Consider the following 22,235-nt stretch of genomic DNA (forward strand, 5'->3'; position numbering starts at 1 on the left):
ACGGACGGCATGAGAACACATCATGGACCTCAGGCCTGGGGTAGCGATTTATTAGGTGCACAGCAATAAGTGAACAGGGGCAGCTGATTGAAAGTTTCATAACAGTTGATAAAACTATTACTTTACTTGAAAATATTTTGTTAACCAACACAATCAATCTTATGATTTGCATATTACAAACTTATTAATAAAATGCCATCTCAAGATATACAAAAAGGCCTAGTCTAACAAATATTCTATCATGGTATGAGGACCATGAAGTTCATCTCAGCCGCTGGTAATTGGTTCCTTCTGGTCTTCGGTGTGATCGGTATCTGCGCCTATTTTCCCTCGCCATCTCTCTGGGCCATCTCCATGGATTGATTATTCACAATAACAGAGAGCGGCAAGAGGCAAATCTATGACGGCGAAGAGACAACGGGCCGCTGGACGACGTCTGCACTGGCCCAAGCCAGAGAAAGAGACAAAACTGAGAGAAGTGAATGAACCTGACAAATCGTTACTTTTTTTCTGACCACCACGACAAGACTGCAGCAAGCAAACACAAGCAAATTCACTGCTACACCAGCAGCCAAGACTCCACTTCAGGTCCTTCCCAGATATCTCCCCTTTCCGATTCTTATTTTTCTGGCAGGTCTCCATCACTGCTGTTCAGCTTCACCTGGCTTGGCTTTTTTTTGGGCTCGGGTGAGTCGCTCCTTCCATTTCCAAACCGCAACTAGAGTTTTCCCTCACACTGACTGTCCTCTTTGGCTCCGTCCTAGCTTCACTCTTTCACTCCCAATTCCACTCACTTTCACCCTTCTTCGTCCTCCATCCTTCAATCACACTCTCTTATTGTATTTCTACAAAAAAAAAATCATTCTATCCAATACCTCTTTTCTCCGCATGAGCTTTCCCCCTGCTCAACAGTGCCAGGGAAACCAAGCATCACGACATAGCATCGCAAGTGAAGCCCCTGTTGTGAGCTGTCTTCATCGAAGCGCTGAAGGTTCAGGTAAGCGATTCTCTTCATCCTACCCGAGGCATCGTTGGCATGGAGTATGTCAAAGAGGACTTTAGCTAACAACCTCTCTGATTCATCCCGTTCCATTAATACCAACTCATTCATCATGTCTAGCCGACGTGACCGTGGTACGACCATCCTCAGCTCCGAGGAGCGAGCTCGACGTGTTGGGGAAGCCAAGCGCAACATTCGCGAAACAGCCACCTTCACTCCCGCCCTTCTAGGCCGTATCGAGTCTCGCATTGACTCCAATGCATTTCGCCGTTGCATTTCCGACAACACCATTTACCACTCCCTCTGCAACTCTCTCAAGGACAAGAACCTCCCGGAGCGGGAGCGCCACCCCGACCTCGTCGACTTCCTGGCCCTTGAAGCCATTGTCCCTGTCAACTACGATGGCGAATACAACCGCGTTCTCAAGGACCTTTTCATCCGCTGCCACACCGAGTCCTGGGTCGAAAAGGCCATCCTCGAGGTCAACCATGACTGGTTCCAGGACCAGCTCAACGATGCCAGAAAGTTCATCGAGACCTTGATCAACAACGTTGACTCCCAGCTCTTGGAGATCATTCTCGAGGATCTTGAGACCAACTTTTGGCGCGAGCGCCTGCAGGATCACGCCCTCTACGCCCGCATCTACCGCAAGGTCCTTGCCGGAAGAGACCTTTCCCAGCGCGACGTTCTCACTGTCGTCGCCCTCAACGGTGGCAAGTATCCCACCGAGATCTTCCGTCACCTTATCGTCAATCAGAACTCAGCCATGCTCAACTATGGATCGAATATCCAAGCCCAGCACGCCCTTTACGAGGATGACGAGTTACAGGGCTCTCTTGCCAACAGCAACGTCGCCAGTGACAGCATTGCAACCCTCGAGTCCATTACCGACACCATGCAGAACATGCAGAAGCGTGCCGAGGTTCGCAAGAAGATCAGAGAGATAAAGGAGCTGATGAAGGACGATTATAGCATCCTCCACAGAACACAGGGTGGTCGCGTTTCGAAAGGCGACGGAGGCGTCAGCCGTCATACTCATCCCGCCCCCAATCAGCACCACCGAGACTCGATAGTGTCCCACAACAGCTCGGGCCTGTTTATGCGCCAGGAAGCTGAAGGAAATGGAGGATACTACGAGGAAGACCAGGGACAGCTGGAAAGCGACAATGGCCACGATTCCAACAGAGAAACGGAACACTCGGACGATGCTTACGTTAAGAGAGAAGAGCCTAGTCCTCCCACCGATGAATTCCTGGGTCGCTCCTTCTAGGTGGTTTCATGTGCGTATGTTATGGCTGTGATGACCACGGCGACAGGCATGGTTTTCTGGTCTGAGAGTTAGAGCTGCCCACGCTTTCGACTCAGAGCATTGTGTTACTAGGATAAGGCAGATGCTTGTGGAATGAGATGGCCAAATTCTTTCTGCAATGTTCCAACTGCCTGTGGCAGTCATTGTCCCGGTCTCTACAAACCCCTGCTAATGTTTTTGTCCCGCCTTCATATCGCTCTTCCAATTTTCCTCTGTCGCCTTTGCCCATGACCTTCAGGGCTACTGCTCTCCTTGTAAACAAATCCTCCTGTAGACAGCATTTTCACCTTTATTATTCCTTTCATTTCACTTGTCAATGTAATTTAGCCATAAGAGGGTGCTGGGTATCTTGCATGCTCTCCGAAGGTTTATCAACCAACTACACTCATCTTGAGAAGCATTTGCTCTCAAATAACACAGTTCAAAACAGCCCTTTCCTATAATGGACTTTGAACTAATGGACGGCTGCGCTTCACTCTGACTTTTCTGCCACGATGACATCAGAGAGCTTAAAACCACTGCCTTCTTTCATCTCGACATCACTTCGCTTTTAATCAAGGGCAATGATTCCCACTCAGATCCCTACCCTAGACTACTTAGGCCTATCGCCATCTTTTGCTTTGCTAAAGACAGAGCATAGCGGGCAAGTTTTCTGCTTCTTTCTCCCTCCTGATTCTCCATTGTCTTTGATCCTTTGGCCCATTTCAATGTACCCTCTTCTCAGCATCGCCCGTCTACCTAAGAACGCCACTATACATATGTTCTGTCTTATAGACCAGCTACCAAAAGATATATCTGTCATCGGATGTTTCTATCCAGCCCCCCAACAATCTCTCCCTACGGACCCCTCTTGGATGTTTCCCTTAATACCATCGTCTTGACTTTCAATATCATCGTCCTTGATCCAAGCTAGATATAGAGGAGTATGATTTTACCATTCTATATTCCGTCGCAGAAGGAGGAATGCCCCAGCTGTTCAAGCAGGACGTAGTAGCGTGCGGTTCGATAACGACGTCTGCGAATTAAAGGTCAATATGTTTTAACTACAACGACATCCTACAAGGGTGAAAATTTCACACCATTAAGGCCGTGGCGGACTTGTTCGGGAGTCTCATATGTGTAGCATGTACTTGAAACATGTACTCACCTAACGCGCATCACCATACCAACCGCTCAAGCTGCCTACAAATCCATACCTAGTTATGGAAACGCTGATAAGCAGCGTATGGTCCTGAAAGAAGTAAACTCTGTGCTCCTTCAGCGAATGTACGGCAACCGCCTGCCCGAGAGAACCTTTGGGTCGTGAAAGAGTCTTCCAGATTCCGGCGAAAGATAAATTCAAAATGCTTTCCAGAATTTCAGAGGTCGCCCCTGTTGTTCTTGAGCGCGATTGCCGCCGAAATTTCTCATTGTTTACTGGCATGTACTGGCATCTCAGAATGCACCTGCACCAACAATTCCCGTATTCGGCGAAAAAGCGGCTGCTTAATTGGCGATTTGTCCCTGCCCAGAGTATGTACCGGGATCAGGAGGGGCGTTGGCTTGGTCGACAGCCGTGATAGGATAAAGGCCACAAATGTGGAATGATGGTTGCACCGGTCAAGTCGAGGGGGAGCTCCGTATATCAAACCCCCTTCCAAATGGGCCGCAGAGGCAGGGTACTCTCACCGGTGCCCACTCTTCTGATCGGACATTTGCCTGTTTTTGATGCCAATCACAAGTCAGCAGGCGCTCAAGCAAGTATACATTTGGGACATTTGATGAACCATGTTCTGCTATGAATGAAGCAGTTGGCACATGAGCACTTTATTGATTGTTGTGCGTTGCGACGGATAGACATGGTTGAAGCGGAGAATGTATCCGCACCGCACTTTGCACGGGTATGGAGAGGAGGCGGCACAATCACTATTCCCGTACTAGAACCACGGTTTGCCCCGCCCTCCCTATTCGTACATATCCCCCGAAGATACAACAGCTGAGTAGACAATCGTCTGAATTTATCAAGTCATACTTCGAGCTAGATCATCTTACAAATTGAATTCGGTTGGGCTAGAGGAATCAAAAGAGGCGGGAAGCACGGACACAACGGAACGAGCGACCGACAACGCCTAAGTTTCAACCACCCACAGGTGATATCATGTCAAATCTCTGAATGAATTGGTGTGAATCATATTGGCTTATCATGTATAAAGATAACAGCGAATGAGCCACAATGATATTGACCAAATTCAGCCCGGCGCTGCTCAGTAGGTGGCACAGACAACATCTGTGGTTTAATATTCACGGTACCTTTGTTTTCTTTAATAAAAAGAGATCATATAGGAGGGAATTGTTGTGCAGACTACAGATTGAAGTTCCAAACCCTATTCCTCATCAGCCTTTAATGGCTTCCGGCCGTACATAACATAACCATTCCAGTAAGCATGGGTATTTGTATCTTTGAGGTCCTCCCGCACACTGGCACAAAAGACCATTGTCTCTTCTTTCGACCAGTCTAATACACGAGTGAAGAGGCCAAGAGTCAACGCCTCCAGGCCAGGGAGAAGTTGTTCTTGGTTCCAGCTGCCCAGCTCTGTAAGCTTCTTGTCTTTCGGCCATGGTGAAGCTGGAAACCTGATTCGCGTTGTCTGAATATCTTCAAACCCGGCTGTTTCCATCATCCTCGGTAATTGGTTTGTCTTGTCAATGGGGCGCCCGATTTTGTTGCAGGCCTCGACGATGAGATGACTCCACTTGTAGAATGCAGTGTCCTCCTTGAAGGTTCCGTCATCGCAGACAGGTGGCCAGAGGCTATCTTGGATCTCCAAGTAGCCCCCCGGTTCTAGGTGATCGTAGGCTTGAGTCAGTATGCCCTCCCAATCTGCAAAGCTTCCGTTCATGCAGCGGGCAAAGATGAAGTCGAAAGGCTCGGTCCACGTCCATTGCTTTTCCAAATCGTCGATTTCAAAGATGCAATTGGGAGGCACATATCCTGGTTGGATGGGACTGAGGTCAACGCCAATAACTGATGCCTCTGGATGCGCGTCGGCGTAGTCGAGGGCCCAGATGCCTGTGCCTGTGCCAATGTCGAGGACTCGTTTGGCGGAGGTGGATTTGTTCTTGGGACACAAGCAGAAAGCCCCGTCGAGAGTCAGCATCCACAAGTGATTGACGATATCTAGCCGCTCCTGTTCTCGCTCGTCGTTCGGGAAGGCATATTTGCCGTCACTCATGCGGTGATATGTTCGCCCATTCTCGCGGCGGTAATCCAGAATGCTCGATCTCAGTGAGGCTTGTGACTCGTCCGTCCAGCAGCTTCCAACTAAGGAAGAATCGTCCGCAACAGATTCATCTGGCAGAATTTCTGGCAGATCTTGTTTTTGAGTGGCTATCTCTGTCGGCTACTATATGCTGTGGATTGGATGATACGTGTTCAAGAATTGCAATGTTGTTATGGACAAGAAAGATAATCCCTATTTACCCCTCCCTAGGAGATTCTTTGCTTAAATCACTCTCCACCTTTTCAGTCAAATTTATCCATATTCAGCAGGTGATAAATGTTGTGTTTGCTGTTGGTTGGACGTTGCATCCTCCTTGTTGGGGACGTGACCGAACCCCACCCATCTGCCAGGGCATGGAACCTGCGGGACCAACGCATGGCCGGCCTACATTGCCAAATCCAGTCTTTTAGATCATTGTCCTGATGTCTAGGACTCTGATGGTTTCCTTCAAGATTTCGTTGATTGTCGCAATCTTCCCAGACTCCAAATTGCTGGTGTCCTTCCATGCAAACTTGCATCTGACTGATAGTTTTGTGATATTTAATCTGAGACCAACGTGTTAGCTAGAGGTAAATTTATTCAAAGGCGAGTTAAATGCTTACATATCCTTAGAAATCTTGTCCAAATGATAATGTAACTTCTCCCATTCTTGCCTGATCTGCTCGATTCCGATACCCACTATGCGTAGGAAATAGACCCGAGGGAATCATCTTGATGTTTTAACATCTTATTGGCCATAGGTTAATGGATATGTTTGCAGACCGCATTCATTATCATGTTCAAAACGTTCCAGTGCGTCAGGCATTGCCAATTTTGCAACATCCAATCGTTCATCAAACCAGTTGTCTGCAACAAGAAGAGTAGTCCACCGCCATTGGTCATAAATAGTCACTACACAGGAGATCTGACTTATGTAAATGCTATCGACGGTGTTTGAATCAAGTTCAACTGTCGTAAGCCCTTTGAGAGGCGTTACATCTCTAGGAGACCTGAGTGGTTCTCCATCTGACCTCTTCATTCTCGAATCGGTTGAAAGCTTCAAGGCGGAACTCCAGACGTAAAACGGAAATGAGAACTCCAGAGAAAATTTTTCGGGACCTTCCGGTCATTCGTAGAATGTGAGAATTAGAATATGCCTTATATCGAGAGACAAAGGCTCATACCGCAAAGGCCACGCCGATGGACGCACTAGCACGGATATAGCTAAGAATGAAATCCGATAAAACAACTCGGAAGCAGTACAGACAAGAGCGGTTATACTACAGGAATCCAGATTTGTCACATATCTAAGGATGGTATTAAATGACTGCCGTATACAGCCTGAGATTGCCATTCTCCATTTACATAAGTCGTCGTTCCGCACCGAGAGAAGCATATTTGCTTGAAGACGTTTGGTATCGCTATTACTCTGTTAGTTCGGTACAAACGTAAGGTTTTGGTTTTGATGGAGCCTACATCTTTCAAAAGTACTCCATACAGCTGTTTAGCTGTCAAGCCGCCCAGTCATTGGCGCAGTTCCGGTTGGCCATTGGATATGTTTCCGTCAATTAATAAGGCAACTGGTTTCAGCTCCAAGCTATCATCATCGCTAAGCAATCTCTCCACCGTCGCTTCACCAAGTATATGGAATTGTCTTACACGTTGTTAAGCGGGTGGTGACAAAAAGCCCGCGCTGAGAATCGATCGCAGCTATCACGGGTATCCTGAAGCTAGCTGTACACATTGATCTCAAGAAATCTGACTAGGTCTAGGATGTGTATTGAAAACCAGGTCAAGAGTGCGCAGACTTTTTGGTCCCCTGCCTGCGTGCGCAAGGTTACGAAAGGTCAGGCGTCCTGGTACAACGCAATCCCTGGCTTCAGCTCCTCTATTTTTGATGTGCTGACTAGGTATCTTCCGAGAGAAACCAACGCCCAGAATGCTGGTCTCAGGAAAGCTTCTGATTTACCAGCCGACACGGTCTGCAGTAATTCGATGATCGCGATATCAGTTTGGTTGAAAATTGGCCAATAGATCGACTGAATTAGACGAACATGCATTGTCACATATTACGAGAGTACCGGATCTTTGGAGCACTGTTGAAACTCTCACCAATTAATTCTGCTAGTGTCACACCATTGATGGTATTTATTGACGCCCACGAGCGGGCGATGATACGGTGGTGCTGCTCTTGAGGTTAATGCGGTCCGTATTGCCAGTGATCTGTTCCACTGCAGCCTCCACCTCAGATCCGCATCGGGCGGGACTCCGCCATTGGTGGACCTAGACCGGTCTTGGTACCCGCCGCCAACTACCTTCCCGGCTGTGCCATAGCTCCTGTGTAAGCTTTCGGATCTGAGAAGAGTCTACAACATCCGAAATATTCAAATGATTGCCTGCTGTGCAAGCCTGAACAAAAAAAAAGTCACTTCTTTTTCTCAAACACCTCTCATGTCAGTACAAGCAATATGCGAAGCGAAGCTGTCTTCAACACGCTTCATGCTTCTCGCAGTTGACCATCCTTCTCGCGACCTCAGACAGCTTCAAATATGGCGGCCAACTTAGTTTAAGTATGGTGGTTTTGCGATTTTATTACGTTAAGCAGTTTTCTGCGGGTTATGAGAGTCCCCTTGCCAAGCTTCTGCCCTGCAGCTAGGGTAATCTGCGCATGCTGGTGGTCGGGCGGAGGCCCGCCTGCCTGCCCAGGGGCACCAGCAAAACAAGCCTGTGGTTCTCTTTAAGGCATCTGTTTTGGATAGTCCATCCTCACTCATAAATATAAACAGCCAACCATCTTTCAAACTTGATGGAGCTCTTTCAAGTAAGCGTCTTCAGCGCACTATAAACGTCTGTTGGTTTCTCCCAAGATTACTCAAACGTTCGCTTCTTTTCATATGCCGTTTCAGCATCCATTACTTCCCTAATCCATCGAACGAGGCGCATTTTGCACCTGAAGGACACTTTATTTAATCCTTAACATGCCTACAGCACTAGAATTCTTACAATCACAGATCTACGTGAAGGTACCCTTACCTTCCAAGAAATTCACCGGGCAGATTGTCATTGTTACTGGCTCCAACACTGGCTTAGGCCTCGAAGCCGCAAGACACCTGGTACGCCTTGATGCGGCTAAAGTTATCCTCGCGGTTCGCAATCTTTCAAGTGGCAATGATGCCGCAGCTTCAATCGAAAAGTCAACTGGGAGGAAGGGTGTTGTCGAGGTTTGGGAACTGGACCTTGCCTCGTACTCGAATGTCAAACAGTTCTCAAAAAGAGCGAATGGCCTAAGCAGATTGGATGTTCTCATCTGTAACGCAGGTGTCGCGATGTTTGACTACATTCGAGCGGAGCAAGATGACATGAATGTCACAGTCAATGTCGTCAGCACCTTTCTTCTAGGCATTCTTCTACTACCCAAACTGAAAGACACATCAGTAAAGCTTGAAAAGGAGACAGTTTTGACTTTCACCGGTTCCTTGGGTCATTCGGCTGCTGAGTTCCCAGAGCGCAAGAGTGAGCGCATTTTCAACGATTTGGCGAGGGAAGAGGGAGCTCGCATGATGGACAGGTATAACGCAATATCACTGCCGACCTATCCGTTCGTCCACCAGACTGACGTCATTCTTACAATTAGATACAATGTCACCAAGTTGATTTCGCTTTTGCTGGCCCGCGAGCTGGCTAATACCGTCACGGAGAAAAGGGGAGAGGTCATCGTCTCGACACTGAACCCAGGACTTGTTGATACCCAGATTTTGAAGCATGCTGGGTATTGGCGTGGGATATTACTAAGACTTATATTCAAGGGTATTGCAAGAACTCCAGAAGAAGGCAGTCGTACGCTTGTCTTGGCTGCTGAAGGCGGCAGGGAGACGCATGGGCAGTACCTTGATGACGGCAAGGTTGGCAGGCAAGTTGACCGCCCCTCGAGTTACCGGGCTCCTCCAGGGAGCTTCCTACTATATCTTTAAGCTAATCATTTGTTACCTTAGACCATCTTCATTTGTTACGAGCGAGGAGGGCAAAAAAGTCCAAAAGCAGCTCTGGGTAGAGCTTTTAAACAAGCTGGATGAAATTTACCCAGGCATTGTGGACTACATATGAACTTGTGTCTGAGGCTTCTTCCGGCTTTGTAGATGCACTAGAACGAAGGCCAGAGGATGGCGGTGCTTCACTTAGCGTCAGATTTTGTATTGCGAGAGAAGAGCCTTACCGATGCAGATGCTCCCGAGCAGAGGTATTTTGGTGTTATCGTCAATTTATCTTGAGAGCAAAAACCTATAGCAGATACTCAAGTCACATTGAGACAGTTAGTTTGCATTGCAGACAAAAAAAGGGTCCGAAATACGTGCGCCAAGTTTCTCGATGCCCCTCCTGGACCCATAAGCGACTACATCGCTGCTGAAGCAATCCTCTGCCGCATCTTTGGCCTTGGAAAAAGCATTTCAGTCCCAAAAAAGGCGTACGAAACGCAACAGTATATGGCGAGCCTCCTGTCTGCTTTACGCCCACACATGGCACATGCTTCGGCCGGGCAATTCACCTCAACCTAGCCAAGCCTTACTCTTTCACTTCTGTTGTCAGTGGCTCTGCGCTCCGTTCCTAACATGGTTGTTTGTAGCTAACAATGCCCCACCAGACATCCCCCTTGTGAGAAGCTACTAATCCATGGAGATAGCCCCCCTCTTGGATGTATGCCGATTAATCCGTCTGGGCCTTTGCCGAATTCCGGCAGCAATTCATTGTGAGTCTCATGTGCGTACCTCGCTTACCACAATTCAAAGGAATGCATACGAGCATGTACCCGCCGAGTCTACAACTGCAGCAGGCTTGGTTAGGCACCAATACCGGTATGTTTTGGCGACATGGGGCTGACTAGTCAACAGCTGCAAACATGGCTGGCCGAACAAGGACGAACGAGTAAATGGGGTTTTTTTTTGTTTTTGTTTTTGTTTTTTTTTGTGTCTTGATGACGATTTCTCGACGGGCGCATAGAACACAGCTTCTTCAAGGTGTATGCATCTAGGCATATTGCTCCGCTCGCATGTGGTTGAATTGACTCGATTATTGAAGTCGACATTAGGCGGAGGGAGGTTCAAAGACAAACAGGCCGGCGGCCGGAGCCGGGCCCGCGTGCTGTCCACTGTAGCACCACACTGCTACGGACACGCTACGCACTATACTGGAAGCAGATTCATTTAGAGTTCCAACGGTGTGGGTATGGTTGTGACCTTGGATGATGGAATGGGGGCCAAAGCCGGGATGGGAGAGTCGCATTTCCTCCAAATCATCGGCGTTTTATCCGCCAATTTAGGCGTGGTGCCCCCTCCCATTTCGATTTCTGCGCGTCCTGAGATTGCGTGCCGCGAGGCGTAGCTCCGCCCGGCTGGTTGCTCCCTGTCTCCAGCAAGCGGCACTTTGTCAGCAGCAACCACATCGTGTGCTTAGTTGGCTGTCAGCTCCCCCTTGAACGCCAAACAAGATGGATTGCGGCTAGCGTTATCTCGGTTGGCCAATCGGCTATGGCCAATGGATAAGCCTCGCTCGAGGCCTCCGGGAGGGAGCCAATGGGCGGCGCCGTCGCGGGTGTTTCTACAGGGGCGGGTTGGGCGGGTCTAGGCCCTGGCTGTGTGTGGCGCGGGGGAACCACGTCGTTTTCCTTCCGGGGCGCGTTTCCTTTTGGCCCTTTGCCTTTGTCTTCCCGCGCCTGTCATCTTCTGTCAAACGCTGTCTGTCGTCCGAACTCGTCGATCCATCGGCAACGCAAAGCAAAAATCCCCTTGACGGTCCAACGAAGAAGAAGAAGAAGAGGGCCCAATGTTCGTGTCGCTTCAGTCTGCATTCTGATATCGCCTTGGTCGAATCTTGATTGGTACTTGTCAATCGCCAAACGGAGAGGGAGGGGCCACACCAATCCGACTTGGACAGCAAAAAGAACCCCCATTAAAAAAATAAAAAATAAAAAATTGTCCATCAAGGGGCGACAACCAACGGGCAAACGGCAACGGCCAGCCGTCGCCAATGATCTAATTCGATCGACTGCAGCGCTAGCTCTGCACGTCTGCGGGTGTTTCCTGCCCATGTAAATGAGGCGACTTCCCCACGCCCTCTTTCTTCGTCTGACAGCGTCTGTCACGACCTCACCGGCAACGACCACCAAACGCTGCCATTTCAATCAGCCGCCGACCACCGCGCCTGCCCGGCCCCAATCAGGAATTGACCGCGCGCGCAAGACATGTTGGTGACGGTCCGGCGCAATGGACATTGTAAGCCACGCTCGACTCCCACTTCCTCCGGTCGCCGGCTAACCGCGAGCAGCCGCTCGATGGCCAGGGCGACGACCGAGTCGGTTCCGCCCGGGGCAACTCCTCCGGCGGAACCCTCAGCAAGCTGCAGCTGGACGGCTCTGACTCGTCCTCGTTGATGTCACTCGTCAGCACCCTTATCCCCGTGCTCATCTACTCTATCATCTGCCTGTTGATCTTCTGGACCTTGCGTCGCAGAAGCCTACGCGTCTACTCTCCCCGAACCATCCTCAACTACTTCCTTTCTCAGTACGCACCCCTCCATCTCCCCGTCCTCTCCCGGGGGCTCATCGGCTAACTGAACTACAGTGAGCAAAGCTTACCGCTGCCAAAGGGATGGCTGGACTGGGTGCGCCCTTTCTGGATGGTCCCGGATACCGACATCCTGAACCGCTCCTCGCTCGATGCTTTCCTGTTCCTCCGCTATCTGAAGGTTCTTATTCTGATCTCTTGCGTCGGTTGCTGCATCACGTGGCCGACGCTCATGATACTTCATGCCAACGGCGGCGGCGGACTGTCGGAACTGGATCGCATTACCATTGGCAACATTGACAATCCAAATGTCTTCTTCATCCACGCCATCGTTGCATGGGTCTTCTTTAGTATGTCCCACCTGCTGGCATCATCACCTTCTATGCTGACGTCCGACTAGGCTTCATCCTCTTCACCATCTATCGGGAAAGCATATACTACATCAACCTTCGCCACGCCTATCTCCTGTCGCCGTACTACTCTAAACGCCTGTCTTCGCGGACAGTCATGTTCAGCTGCGTTCCTCCGAAATATCAGGATGCTGCACGCCTTCGAAAGCTATTTGGTGACACCGTCAAGAACGTCTGGATCCCCCGTGACACGAGCGACTTGGAGAGGCTCGTCAAGGAACGCGACGAGACTGCAGTACGTCTGGAGAAGGCCGAGATCCGCCTGATCAAGATGGCGAACAAGCGGCGGAATAAGCAAATCAAGGAGGCGGCGGCAGCAGCGGCTACCCTGGAGACCGTCTCGACCCCGGTCTCGAGCCCAAGTTTCAAGGAGTCTGAAGACCGCGAGAAGGGCTATCCGTTCCAACAAGACACCGCTCTACCGGACGTCAACGGCTCCGTTGCCGCACAATGGATCGGGGCTAGTGAACGCCCATACCATCGACCCCTGGCCAACTTTTTTCGCCGGGTTGACACCATCAAGTGGACTCGCAACCGCATTAAGGCGCTCACGAAACAGATCAACAAGTTGCGTCGGGGCTTCCTCAAAGGCGAAGGACAACGACTCCCTGCCGCCTTCGTTGAGTTCTCCTCGCAGGCTGATGCCGAGCGCGCGTACCAGACCCTCGCCCACAACCGCCCGCTACACATGTCGCCGCGTTACATCGGGATTCGGCCTGACGAAGTCATTTGGAGCTCCCTCCGCATGCGCTGGCTGGAGCGCATATTCAGGGGCTTCATGATGCGGACCATCATCGCTGGCGCCATCATATTCTGGTCTGTGCCGTCGGCTTTTGTCGGCGCCATTTCCAATATCAAGTTCCTGGCCAAGCTACTCCCCTTCCTGGAGTGGATTGTGCATCTGCCGGGTCCTGTCACCGGTGTCATCAGCGGCCTGCTGCCCGCCTTGGCTTTGTCTCTGCTCATGGCCATCGTGCCATGGATCCTAAGAGGTAAGAGGATGCAAACTCGTAGCCATGCCGTCCGTAATCATGTTAACCCTTTGCCAAGGCTGTGCCAAACTTGCCGGAGTGCCGTCGCTCTCCTTGGTTGAGCTCTTTGTTCAGCATGCCTACTTTGCCTTCCAAGTAGTCCAAGTCTTCCTCGTCACGACTCTCACCTCGGCGGCCTCGGCGGCTCTCACCCAAGTCCTTAAGGACCCTCTGTCGGCCAAAGATCTACTGGCCGACAATCTGCCCAAATCCTCCAATTTCTACATCTCCTACATCCTCATTCAGTGTCTGGCAGCGGGAGCTGCATCCTTATTGCGGGCTTTCGACGTGTTCCGCCACCACGTCATTGCCAAGGGCTTCGACAACCCTCGGGGGCTTTTCAGGATCTGGTACAGAGAACGCCCCATACACTGGGGAGCCGTCTTCCCGGTCTTCACAAACATGGGCGTCATCGGTAAGTTACCTTGGATGGTTCCGTCAACTTGTCAACTCCCAATGCTGACCGACAATAGCCATCAGCTACTCCTGTATTGCACCCGTCGTGCTTGGCTTTGCCACCGCCGGCCTCTACTGCATCTATGTTGTCTACAAGTATAATCTTCTCTACGTTAGCAACTCCTCCATCGATACACGCGGGCTCGTGTATCCGCGGGCTCTGATGCACCTCCTCGTCGGTATCTACCTTGCAACGGTCTGCCTCATCGGCTTATTTGTCTTGCGCGCGGCATATATCCCAATGGTTCTCATGATTGGTTTTCTCATCTTCACATCGTTGATTCACGCCTCCCTCAGAGAAGCCGTCAACCCGCTCCTCTACAACATACCCCGTGCGCTCGCTTTGGAGATGGAAGAACTCGACGGCGGGCCGTCCGTTGAGTATCCCCAAGACGACTTCCTCACCGACGCCGACATCACCGCGTCCTATCCCGACTTTTTCGATTTCGTCGATGAGAGCGAGGGGCCGGCGCACGAGGTGAACGGGTCTCGAGGCGTGGAGGGCGCGAGCGGTCTCATGGCCTCCATCTCGGACTGGTCCAGCGGCGCCCTCGCCAAAAAGATCCAGAGCACAACCGAAAACTGGGGGCTGGCCGCCCCAATCAGCTACGTCTCGTACTGGATCTCCCCCGACCCGTCCATCGAACCTAACTGGCTTCTACGATGGCTTCACCCGGGAATCTTTGATGACTTCTCTACCCTCCGCCGCATGATCCCGCCCAATCTCCCGGACCCGACGGAGACATACCCTGCAGACTACGCCCGCCGCGCCTACTGGCCGCCCGAGATGGCCTCGCCGGCCCCCGTGATATGGATTCCGCGGGACCCGGCGGGCGTTAGCAAGCAAGAGGTGGAGCACTGCCGGAAAGTCGTCGGCTGTTCCGACGAGGGCGCCGAGCTTAATGACAAATGCCGGATAGAAGTCGAGGTGGACAAGGCCCCGTTTTTCGTGCCTCGGGTACTGTATTAGATTTATGAAGAAGCGTGGCGTTTGGTGTGCTCATTGGATATAGATGTAGCGATGCAATATTATTATTAATTTGGTCAAGAGGTCTACCTGCTTGCGAACATGTCACTTTTTCTCCCACTCTTTTCTTTTTCTGATCGGTCCCACCGAACCCTGAGGACAGTGCCAGCGTGTGTGCGGGGCGGGCCGGTACGTTAAGCTCGGACTCGGGGGCCGGCTCCGCCAGGAACCTTTCTCGGCTCCCGTATCCGCACCGCACCAAATTCCTCACATCCGGCCGATCTCTTCCTCAATCAGCCGCCACGTCCGCTCGGAAACCAGCATCTGCGCCAGATAGTTGCCGGTGTGGTCCTTGCCCTGCACGTAAATCAGGCAGGGCGGGTGCAGCCTCATGCGGGGGGTGTTGCACTGCCACACAATCTTGCCCCTCGGCGTCGTCGACGTCCTCCCTGCCTCGTCGTCCTCTCCGGCGTCAGCCTTGACGAGCGCGGGGCCGAAGTCGATGACCTCGTGGAACCTCGCCTTGGAGACGTTGGACACGGAGACGACGAAGCCGTCGGGCTCGGCGAACTGGTTCGTGCTCCCGCTCTCGGCGACGGCGCGGTGCGTGAGCCGCGCCGAGGCGTAGACCTGGGCGTCGGTGAGCTGGGACCGGACGGAGCGGCGGACCATGGCGGCCGCGGTGCCCAGCGGCCCGTGGAGCAGGCCCAGCGCCGTCGCGTTGGTCCAGTTGTAGGCCACGAGGTTGGTGACGTGGGCGGCGCCGCGGGGCATGTCGGACTCGCGGAGGCGGCCGCGGAGGTCGAGGGCCGACGAGATGGAGATGGGCTTGGCGGGGCGGGTCGCGGGGATGTGCGAGCAGGCGAGGCGGACGAGCCACGCCGTGAGGATGTCGCCGTCGCTGAGGCGGCCAACCGCTTCCAATTTGTCGCCGCCGTCGTCGTCGTCGCCGGATCCCGCGGCCGCTAGGTCTTGCTCGGCGCGGTCGCGGAGGGACCGGAGGGCGCCCGCGGGGATGAAGAGGTTGCGCTGCCGGATGCGGTTCGTGAGCAGGTACCACAGCACGCCGAGCGTGAAGCGCAGCTTGCCCCAGCCGCGGAGGCGCTTGTGCTCCCACAGGAACGGCTCGTCGTGGGGCTGTGCGGGCGACGCGGCGACGGCGGCCATCGGGTCAAAGGCCCAGTCGGCCAGGGGCGTGACGTCGTCCGGCCGGCCGGCGAGGACGCGGCACCAGTTCTCGACGAGCTCGCGGCGGCCCATGCCGTCGGTGAGGCTGTGCGGGTAGGTCACGGTGACGAAGGTGGCGTCGGAGAAGGTCACGATGTGGAGGGACAGGGCGGGGCGGTCGGTGTAGATGTAGTCGGAGAAGGAGGCGGGCGCCTCGGGGCCGGCGAGGAGGTGGTGCAGGGCCTCGGGGGTGTCGAGGATGCGGGGGCGGGACACCGGGTGGGGACCGGAGAGGGAGGGGATGGTGGAGGAGAGCGGGTGGGATCTCACGCTCGAGCCGCTGGGCTCGGTCGTGAAGTGGACCGCCGGGCGGGAGGGGGTGAAGCGTTCGGGAACGTGAAGCTCTATTCTGCCGTCCTTCTGTTGGCGGAGAGGAGGCCCTTCAGTCAGTTCGGGGGAGTTCGGGTATCTGTAATGAGACGCGGATTGAGGCGCGCGTGGAGGGCTGACTTACCGTCAGCCGTGGCCTGCCGCCCAGCTTGCGCCAGTTCCCGAGGGTGAGGAGCTCCGAGAGGGAGGCGTGGAGCGCGTCCGGGTCGAGGGCGTCGTGAAAACACATGGTCCAGCTCATGATCATCATGCGCATCATCCAGGAGCTGTCCATCGCCGAGAGCGGGACGACGGCGTCCGTCGGCACCCTGTCCGGCTGGCGACGCTCCGGGCCCAGCAGGGGGTTGAGCAGCGGCCGGAATGACGGCATCGCGTACGGCGGTTCTCGGGCTTTCTTTCGACGTGTGACTTGGGGGGGAGTGGGAGAATCAGACGACCGAACTTGCCGTTGCAAACAAAGCGGCGGCGAAAAAAGTGGCGGGGAAAAGGCGGTCGCGGTTCGTGAGGTCAGAGGACTGCAGAGATCGGGACGGGTTTGTGGAGGTGTGAACCATTTTTGAGATCGCGCCTGTTCAAGGGTCCTTGTACCTGAGCTAGAATGACACCGGATGGGCAGGGGCATGCCCTGTTGACGGGAAGCTTGTCGTCAAGATTGCCGACCCTCCAATTGAATGAGATGGGGTTGCAGAGAATCAATGACTCGTGGGAGGGGAGATAAGGTAAAGTGTAAATAAAACAGCCGTGGGGCCCAAGAGATCAATGGCACCGAGTACGAGTCGGTCTCGAGCGTTGATATGGCAATGAGGGGAGGATTGGGGAGGGGGCGTGCTGGTCGCTTGCTCGTCGATGTCGATGTAAATCAGGGGTGGTATCCCGCCCGGCAGTTGGGCCCTTGGCGACTGAGCTGCCCATTATCTCTGCGACTTTGTGATTTGATTGTAGGCTGTGCTGGAAGAGATTAGCAACTGAGCATTCTAGCACGAGAAACAAAGATTCAACCCGCCGTTTTGAGCCTGTTGTAACGCACAATGCCGCTCACGATCGAACCCCTCCACCCTACATTCGCGGCAGAGGTCCACGGTGTGGATTTCTCAAAGCCGTTGGCAGATGACTTGTTTAAGGACATTCAAGCCGCCATCGCCAAGGTACAGTCCCCGTCATCCCAAAGACTCGAGGCGAGAAAACTGCTAATGAGATGTATCGCAGTATGGCGTCTTGGTGTTCCCGGCGACGGGATTAGACGACGAGCGTCACGTCGCCTTCGCCCAGCGCTTCGGCGAGCTCGAGCGCCGCAAGGACACTGGAGCGCCTTCGCGGATGAGCCTCCCCGAGTTGACGGACCAAGGCAACGTCGATGCTAACGGGAACGTCATCGGCCCAGACGACCCGAGGGCCCAAATCAGCAAGGTGTGTGTGCGTGTGAGCAAGCATCCCGGACAATGAGGTCGGGACGAAGAAGAGGAAGAAGAAAACGGAAAACTAACATTCGCCGGGTGAGGGAAACACGCTATTCCATGTTGACAGCAGCTTCAACTCCCAGCGCGCGAGCTACTCAATCCTCCTGGCGCATGAGATCCCGCCGGCGGGGGCGGGCGGCAACACAGACTTTGCTGACACGCGCGCTGCGTGGGACGACCTCCCTGACGACTGGAAGCAGGAGCTCCTGGACAAGGACTACGTCGCGGGCCACTCGTTCTGGCACTCGCGCAAGACGGCCTGCCCGGAGTTCTTCGCCACGCTCGCGCCGGAGAGACACCCGATGAGCAAGCACAAGCTCGCGCAGCTGCACGAGCCGAGCGGGCGGATGAACCTGTTTGTCCCGTCGCACTGCCACCACATCGAAGGGCTCGAGGAGGCGGCAGGGAGGGAGAAACTCGAGTTTCTGTACCGGCATGCCACGCAGGAAAAATTTGTCGTGTCGGTTCCGTGGAAGAGGGCCGGGGACCTGGTCATGTGGGATAACACCTGCACACTCCACCGTGGAACGCCGGTTGTTGGGAGCCATAAGAGGGACATGAGGAGGGCGACAGTGTTGGATGGGGGCTCTGAAGCGTGGGGGTTGAATGAGAGGGTCGAGAGGGACTTTGCGTTTGCCCCTGAGGTTATGGCTGATGTGTTTCGTTGCTTGTCTGGATGAGTGTGTAGATGAATGAATGAAGTAGAGAATTGGATATGTACTTCAGGGCTCCTCTGCGTCGCCTTAGTTGTGCCATTTCTTTCATAGCTCACTAGCAGCCTGGAACTCAAACATAATCCCTTTTATTCAATTCGTTCCACCTAGCATACGATTTATGTAAGCATGGACGCATGAAGGTGAGTGATGGGGATCACGGAGTTTGTCGGGGGTCTCACCTCACAATCGAGCCATTCGCAATCAGACAAAGAAGAGAATAAGGAGCCAGCCAGCGTGAAAACTGATAGTCAAGACAGGATAATTCAAGAGCAAGATGGTGCTTCTGCTTTAGCTGCAGAAATTTTATGATTCTGCACATCTCCCCGGCCTGGCCGTTCTCAAGGTCACGTGCGGCCTTTAATGTGCAAGATGCTCCTGCCTCAAGATAAGATAGTTCACGCGAGGCAAGAAGTGAAGAAGCAAAGAAGTGAGAGACGGCAGGCGGAGGAAAGGCACCTACTTAGAACACTCCGGTCTCTGTCCGCACCTCCCTCCTCCAGCTACTTCTCCAAGCAGCCTGAAGCCTTTGACCCGCCTTACAAAACCGGGACTCCTTCTTCCTCCTCTTCCTTCACAATACATCCCGCAGGCAAACCAGCATCCTACTTACAAACATCCATTCTTTGAAAACCGCCTGCAAAGACCCCAATGCCGCCAGCCCGAAAAGATGGAGCGCCCCAACTTCTGCGACTTACCCAACGAACTGATCTCGCTTGTCGCTGAAAACGCCCGTGATGTTGGCGGTCAGAAGCTGGTGAGAAACCTCTGCAGGACGAACCGCCGCGTCTATTCCATTGTCCAGCGAATTCTTTATCGCCACATCAACATCAAAAGAGACCAGGCCCTCGATCACATCACAAGAACCCTCATCGAGAATCCGTCACTACGCTCCATGATCCGCATCGCTGAAATCCACACGAAACAATGGCGTCCCCGCCGTTGCCGCCAGTACAATTGGATCTTTGGTTGCTGGCAGGATATTCAGATGAACGAGACAAGACTTTCTCCACGAGACCTCCAACTCTTAGTCATCGCCAGATCGCATTGCACCAATAAGGCATCAGATAACATTCAGTGCGTGTTTGGTCTCCTTTTGTTCCTCCTCGACCGAACAGAACAAGTCCAAATCTTCGACCTGGATGCGCATTGGGATGTGTTGGACCACGTCCTGTCCGCCGGCATGACCATCTCTCCTTCATCTCCGGCTCTTTTACCTGCGGTGAAAACGCTGGAGTTGTCTGGGAAGTACTACTTGCAGAAAAATGTTCAAAGCATTTACACCAGAAACTTCCATCCTCTCATCGCCTTCACGACCCCCTTTGATCTGGGAGTGTTCATCCACGATGGGCCCATGATCGATTGGGCCATTTTGGACACTTTGACCCCGGGCCAAAATCTGCCTTTCCACACCATCAAGCTCAAGGGAGGTCATTGCACATCTTCGGCGCTCTGCAGGCTCCTCCGACACTGTCCAAATCTTCGGCACTTAGAAATTTTCTTTTCGACTCACTTGCCTACCTTGCTACTTCCCCAGCAATACGAGTGCATCAATACCATCCTACCAACAGCTTGTCCTCAACTGAGAGTGCTGCATCTCCGATTCGGAAGATTCAATTGGAGGTTTTTCAATGAGTCGGCACAGGCTTTCACCTGCCTGCGCAAAATGACTAACCTGAAGGAACTTCGCATCGAGCTCGACTCGTTTGTGGTTGATGAAGACATTGGAACACTACAGCTTGCAAACATGCTTCCCGTCCGACTGGAAAAGATGCTGTTGGATGCCACGTCCTATGACGAGGGTCCCGGTTATTACACAGGAGCCCAGACACGCAAGAAAACTATTGAGATGCTCATCCAGAATCTTTGCATCGCACGCCAGACAAAGTTACCTCAACTGAATACCATCATTATTGGCGTCAAAAACGGAAAGCCCCGCCAGTGGACCAAAGACGCTGTCGACACCCTCAAAGACACCGGTGCCAGCGTCAAGGTGACGAGTGGTAAGGAGACTGCGAATATATGGGGATGCAGCTGGAACAATATGGGGGTCTGAGCTAAGGGGGAAGAGGAAATGCAACGATGAATTCGAATGTTTAGGAAATGTGCCGGGAAGCAGACGACCAAGGTAGCTTGAGCACAAAGATTTCGCCCTGGCAAAGGGAGGAACAAGATTCAGTTCTTTGCATTTTTCTTTTCACTTAGATTCTAGCAATTCCATACATGCAACATGACCTCCCACGAAAGACCCCATGCTGAACTGACAATTCCCCAAGAACTTGAATTAGGTACTGTCTCTCCGCAGTGATTCCAAACGCCTTTGCAGAACGACTCGCCTGTACTGCGCCGTATACGGACACCAGAGTTGCATGCTGAAGACCGCACTGATTCTTTTATGAGCGTAAAAGAGAAGTGACATCCTGTGCTGACGCGACACGATAAAAAGTGGACTTCTCTCCATGTCGCTTCCTCGAGACGCAGCAGCTTAGTCGTAGTTTAGGGCGATGCGAACGCTGTGGAACAGAAGACTAGAGCAGACATTTTTTCAGATATCGCTGTCCTTCTTCAGGACTGTTGGGGTCTTTGGTTGGTGAGACTTACTGCAACGCCAAAACCCCGGGCATTGGCTTGGAGGAGGGCCCCTACCTCTGCTATTTCGCAAAGTCCGGCAGGAACTCGTGCTACCGGTTCAGCTCGAGGTTCAGCTGTCGAGGTAGACCTGGCTGCTGACGCTTTCCGAGCTGGACCTCGGCGAGAACAGCGTCGGTATTATCTTCTCCGTTGTCCGGGACAGGCGTATCTGCTCGTGGAGGTGCGGGATCATGGAGATTGCTTGTGTCGATTCGCTGTATTCGTCGTCGAGGCCGATGGAATGCCAGAGGGTCATCTCTAGGGGTTCTCTGGCGGGGTCAACATCAATCAGCACGGCTCCCGGTGTCGGGGATACGCGGTGAGGCGATGAATGGGGGTGTTTCCGCAGGCTGGACTTCGGCGTCGTCGTAGGCCAGGTATAGTGGACGCCCCAGCACTAGGCTAATCCGCTTGTCGGAGATGTAGCACCCGCAGTAGATGCGCCGGCTGATCTCAACGTCTTCGGGCGTCGCGAGGGACGAGTCGTGGTGGGCCCAGTCGTTGGGGTCCCTCTGGAAACCTAACTCGAAAAGCAATCCCTGGTGCCGTCGCTCAGTTAGCATCGTCCCCAGACTATCGGGAGGATGGATGGAAAATGATACGACTACAAGACCCTGCACGTCGCACCAGAGTAGCCCTAGCCCCAGGGCAAGTTTCACCTCCCAATCTCGTAAAGCGCCAGACAGAGGAAGGTACACGGTGGCGATCGCCGGCCTCGTCAGACCGGTCACCCTGATCATGATCTCCGCCGCCAGGAAGAACTGGTCGTCGCTCATCTTCGTTTCGAGCGACACCAGAGCCCCGAGGGCGCAGATGGAGAGGAGGAGCGCCGAGAACCAGTACTTGCCGCCCTTCCTGTCTCCAAAGTGGTCTCGGAGGAAGGCCTCGCCTTAGATGAACATGAATTG

General features: G+C 53.0%; 9 protein-coding genes across 9 annotated transcripts; 5 read left to right on the plus strand and 4 right to left on the minus strand.

Moving 5' to 3' along the window:
- Window positions 1-1,112: 1,112 nt before the first annotated feature.
- Window positions 1,113-2,270, plus strand: EsH8_X_000549 (uncharacterized protein; the record flags this gene model as incomplete). Its single annotated transcript, XM_083274637.1, has 1 exon — window positions 1,113-2,270. One exon carries the CDS (start codon window positions 1,113-1,115, stop codon window positions 2,268-2,270), a length of 1,158 nt encoding a protein of 385 aa, XP_083120029.1.
- Window positions 2,271-4,672: 2,402 nt separating this feature from the next.
- Window positions 4,673-5,521, minus strand: EsH8_X_000550 (class I SAM-dependent methyltransferase; the record flags this gene model as incomplete). The annotated part of the gene is made up of 1 exon (XM_083274638.1): window positions 4,673-5,521. The coding sequence occupies one exon, from the start codon at window positions 5,519-5,521 to the stop codon at window positions 4,673-4,675; it is 849 nt and encodes a 282-aa protein (XP_083120030.1).
- A 3,005-nt stretch (window positions 5,522-8,526) lies between these two features.
- EsH8_X_000551 (uncharacterized protein) lies at window positions 8,527-9,519 on the plus strand (the record flags this gene model as incomplete). Its single annotated transcript, XM_083274639.1, has 1 exon — window positions 8,527-9,519. The coding sequence occupies one exon, from the start codon at window positions 8,527-8,529 to the stop codon at window positions 9,517-9,519; it is 993 nt and encodes a 330-aa protein (XP_083120031.1).
- A 2,286-nt stretch (window positions 9,520-11,805) lies between these two features.
- Window positions 11,806-14,972, plus strand: EsH8_X_000552 (uncharacterized protein; the record flags this gene model as incomplete). Its single annotated transcript, XM_083274640.1, has 6 exons — window positions 11,806-11,814; window positions 11,867-12,102; window positions 12,163-12,455; window positions 12,506-13,507; window positions 13,566-13,961; window positions 14,020-14,972. 6 exons carry the CDS (start codon window positions 11,806-11,808, stop codon window positions 14,970-14,972), a joined length of 2,889 nt encoding a protein of 962 aa, XP_083120032.1.
- Window positions 14,973-15,236: 264 nt separating this feature from the next.
- EsH8_X_000553 (uncharacterized protein) lies at window positions 15,237-16,896 on the minus strand (the record flags this gene model as incomplete). Its single annotated transcript, XM_083274641.1, has 2 exons — window positions 15,237-16,556; window positions 16,651-16,896. The coding sequence occupies 2 exons, from the start codon at window positions 16,894-16,896 to the stop codon at window positions 15,237-15,239; spliced, it is 1,566 nt and encodes a 521-aa protein (XP_083120033.1).
- Window positions 16,897-17,554: 658 nt separating this feature from the next.
- On the plus strand, window positions 17,555-18,663 carry EsH8_X_000554 (TauD/TfdA dioxygenase family protein; the record flags this gene model as incomplete). Its single annotated transcript, XM_083274642.1, has 3 exons — window positions 17,555-17,671; window positions 17,733-17,933; window positions 18,025-18,663. The coding sequence occupies 3 exons, from the start codon at window positions 17,555-17,557 to the stop codon at window positions 18,661-18,663; spliced, it is 957 nt and encodes a 318-aa protein (XP_083120034.1).
- A 703-nt stretch (window positions 18,664-19,366) lies between these two features.
- On the plus strand, window positions 19,367-20,752 carry EsH8_X_000555 (uncharacterized protein; the record flags this gene model as incomplete). The annotated part of the gene is made up of 1 exon (XM_083274643.1): window positions 19,367-20,752. One exon carries the CDS (start codon window positions 19,367-19,369, stop codon window positions 20,750-20,752), a length of 1,386 nt encoding a protein of 461 aa, XP_083120035.1.
- Window positions 20,753-21,397: 645 nt separating this feature from the next.
- Window positions 21,398-21,583, minus strand: EsH8_X_000556 (uncharacterized protein; the record flags this gene model as incomplete). The annotated part of the gene is made up of 1 exon (XM_083274644.1): window positions 21,398-21,583. The coding sequence occupies one exon, from the start codon at window positions 21,581-21,583 to the stop codon at window positions 21,398-21,400; it is 186 nt and encodes a 61-aa protein (XP_083120036.1).
- Window positions 21,584-21,611: 28 nt separating this feature from the next.
- On the minus strand, window positions 21,612-22,103 carry EsH8_X_000557 (uncharacterized protein; the record flags this gene model as incomplete). The annotated part of the gene is made up of 1 exon (XM_083274645.1): window positions 21,612-22,103. The coding sequence occupies one exon, from the start codon at window positions 22,101-22,103 to the stop codon at window positions 21,612-21,614; it is 492 nt and encodes a 163-aa protein (XP_083120037.1).
- Window positions 22,104-22,235: the final 132 nt, after the last annotated feature.

Source organism: Colletotrichum jinshuiense, chromosome 10, assembly GCF_051148585.1.
Source record: "Colletotrichum jinshuiense chromosome 10, complete sequence".
In the NCBI taxonomy this organism is placed as follows: Eukaryota; Fungi; Ascomycota; class Sordariomycetes; order Glomerellales; family Glomerellaceae; genus Colletotrichum; species Colletotrichum jinshuiense.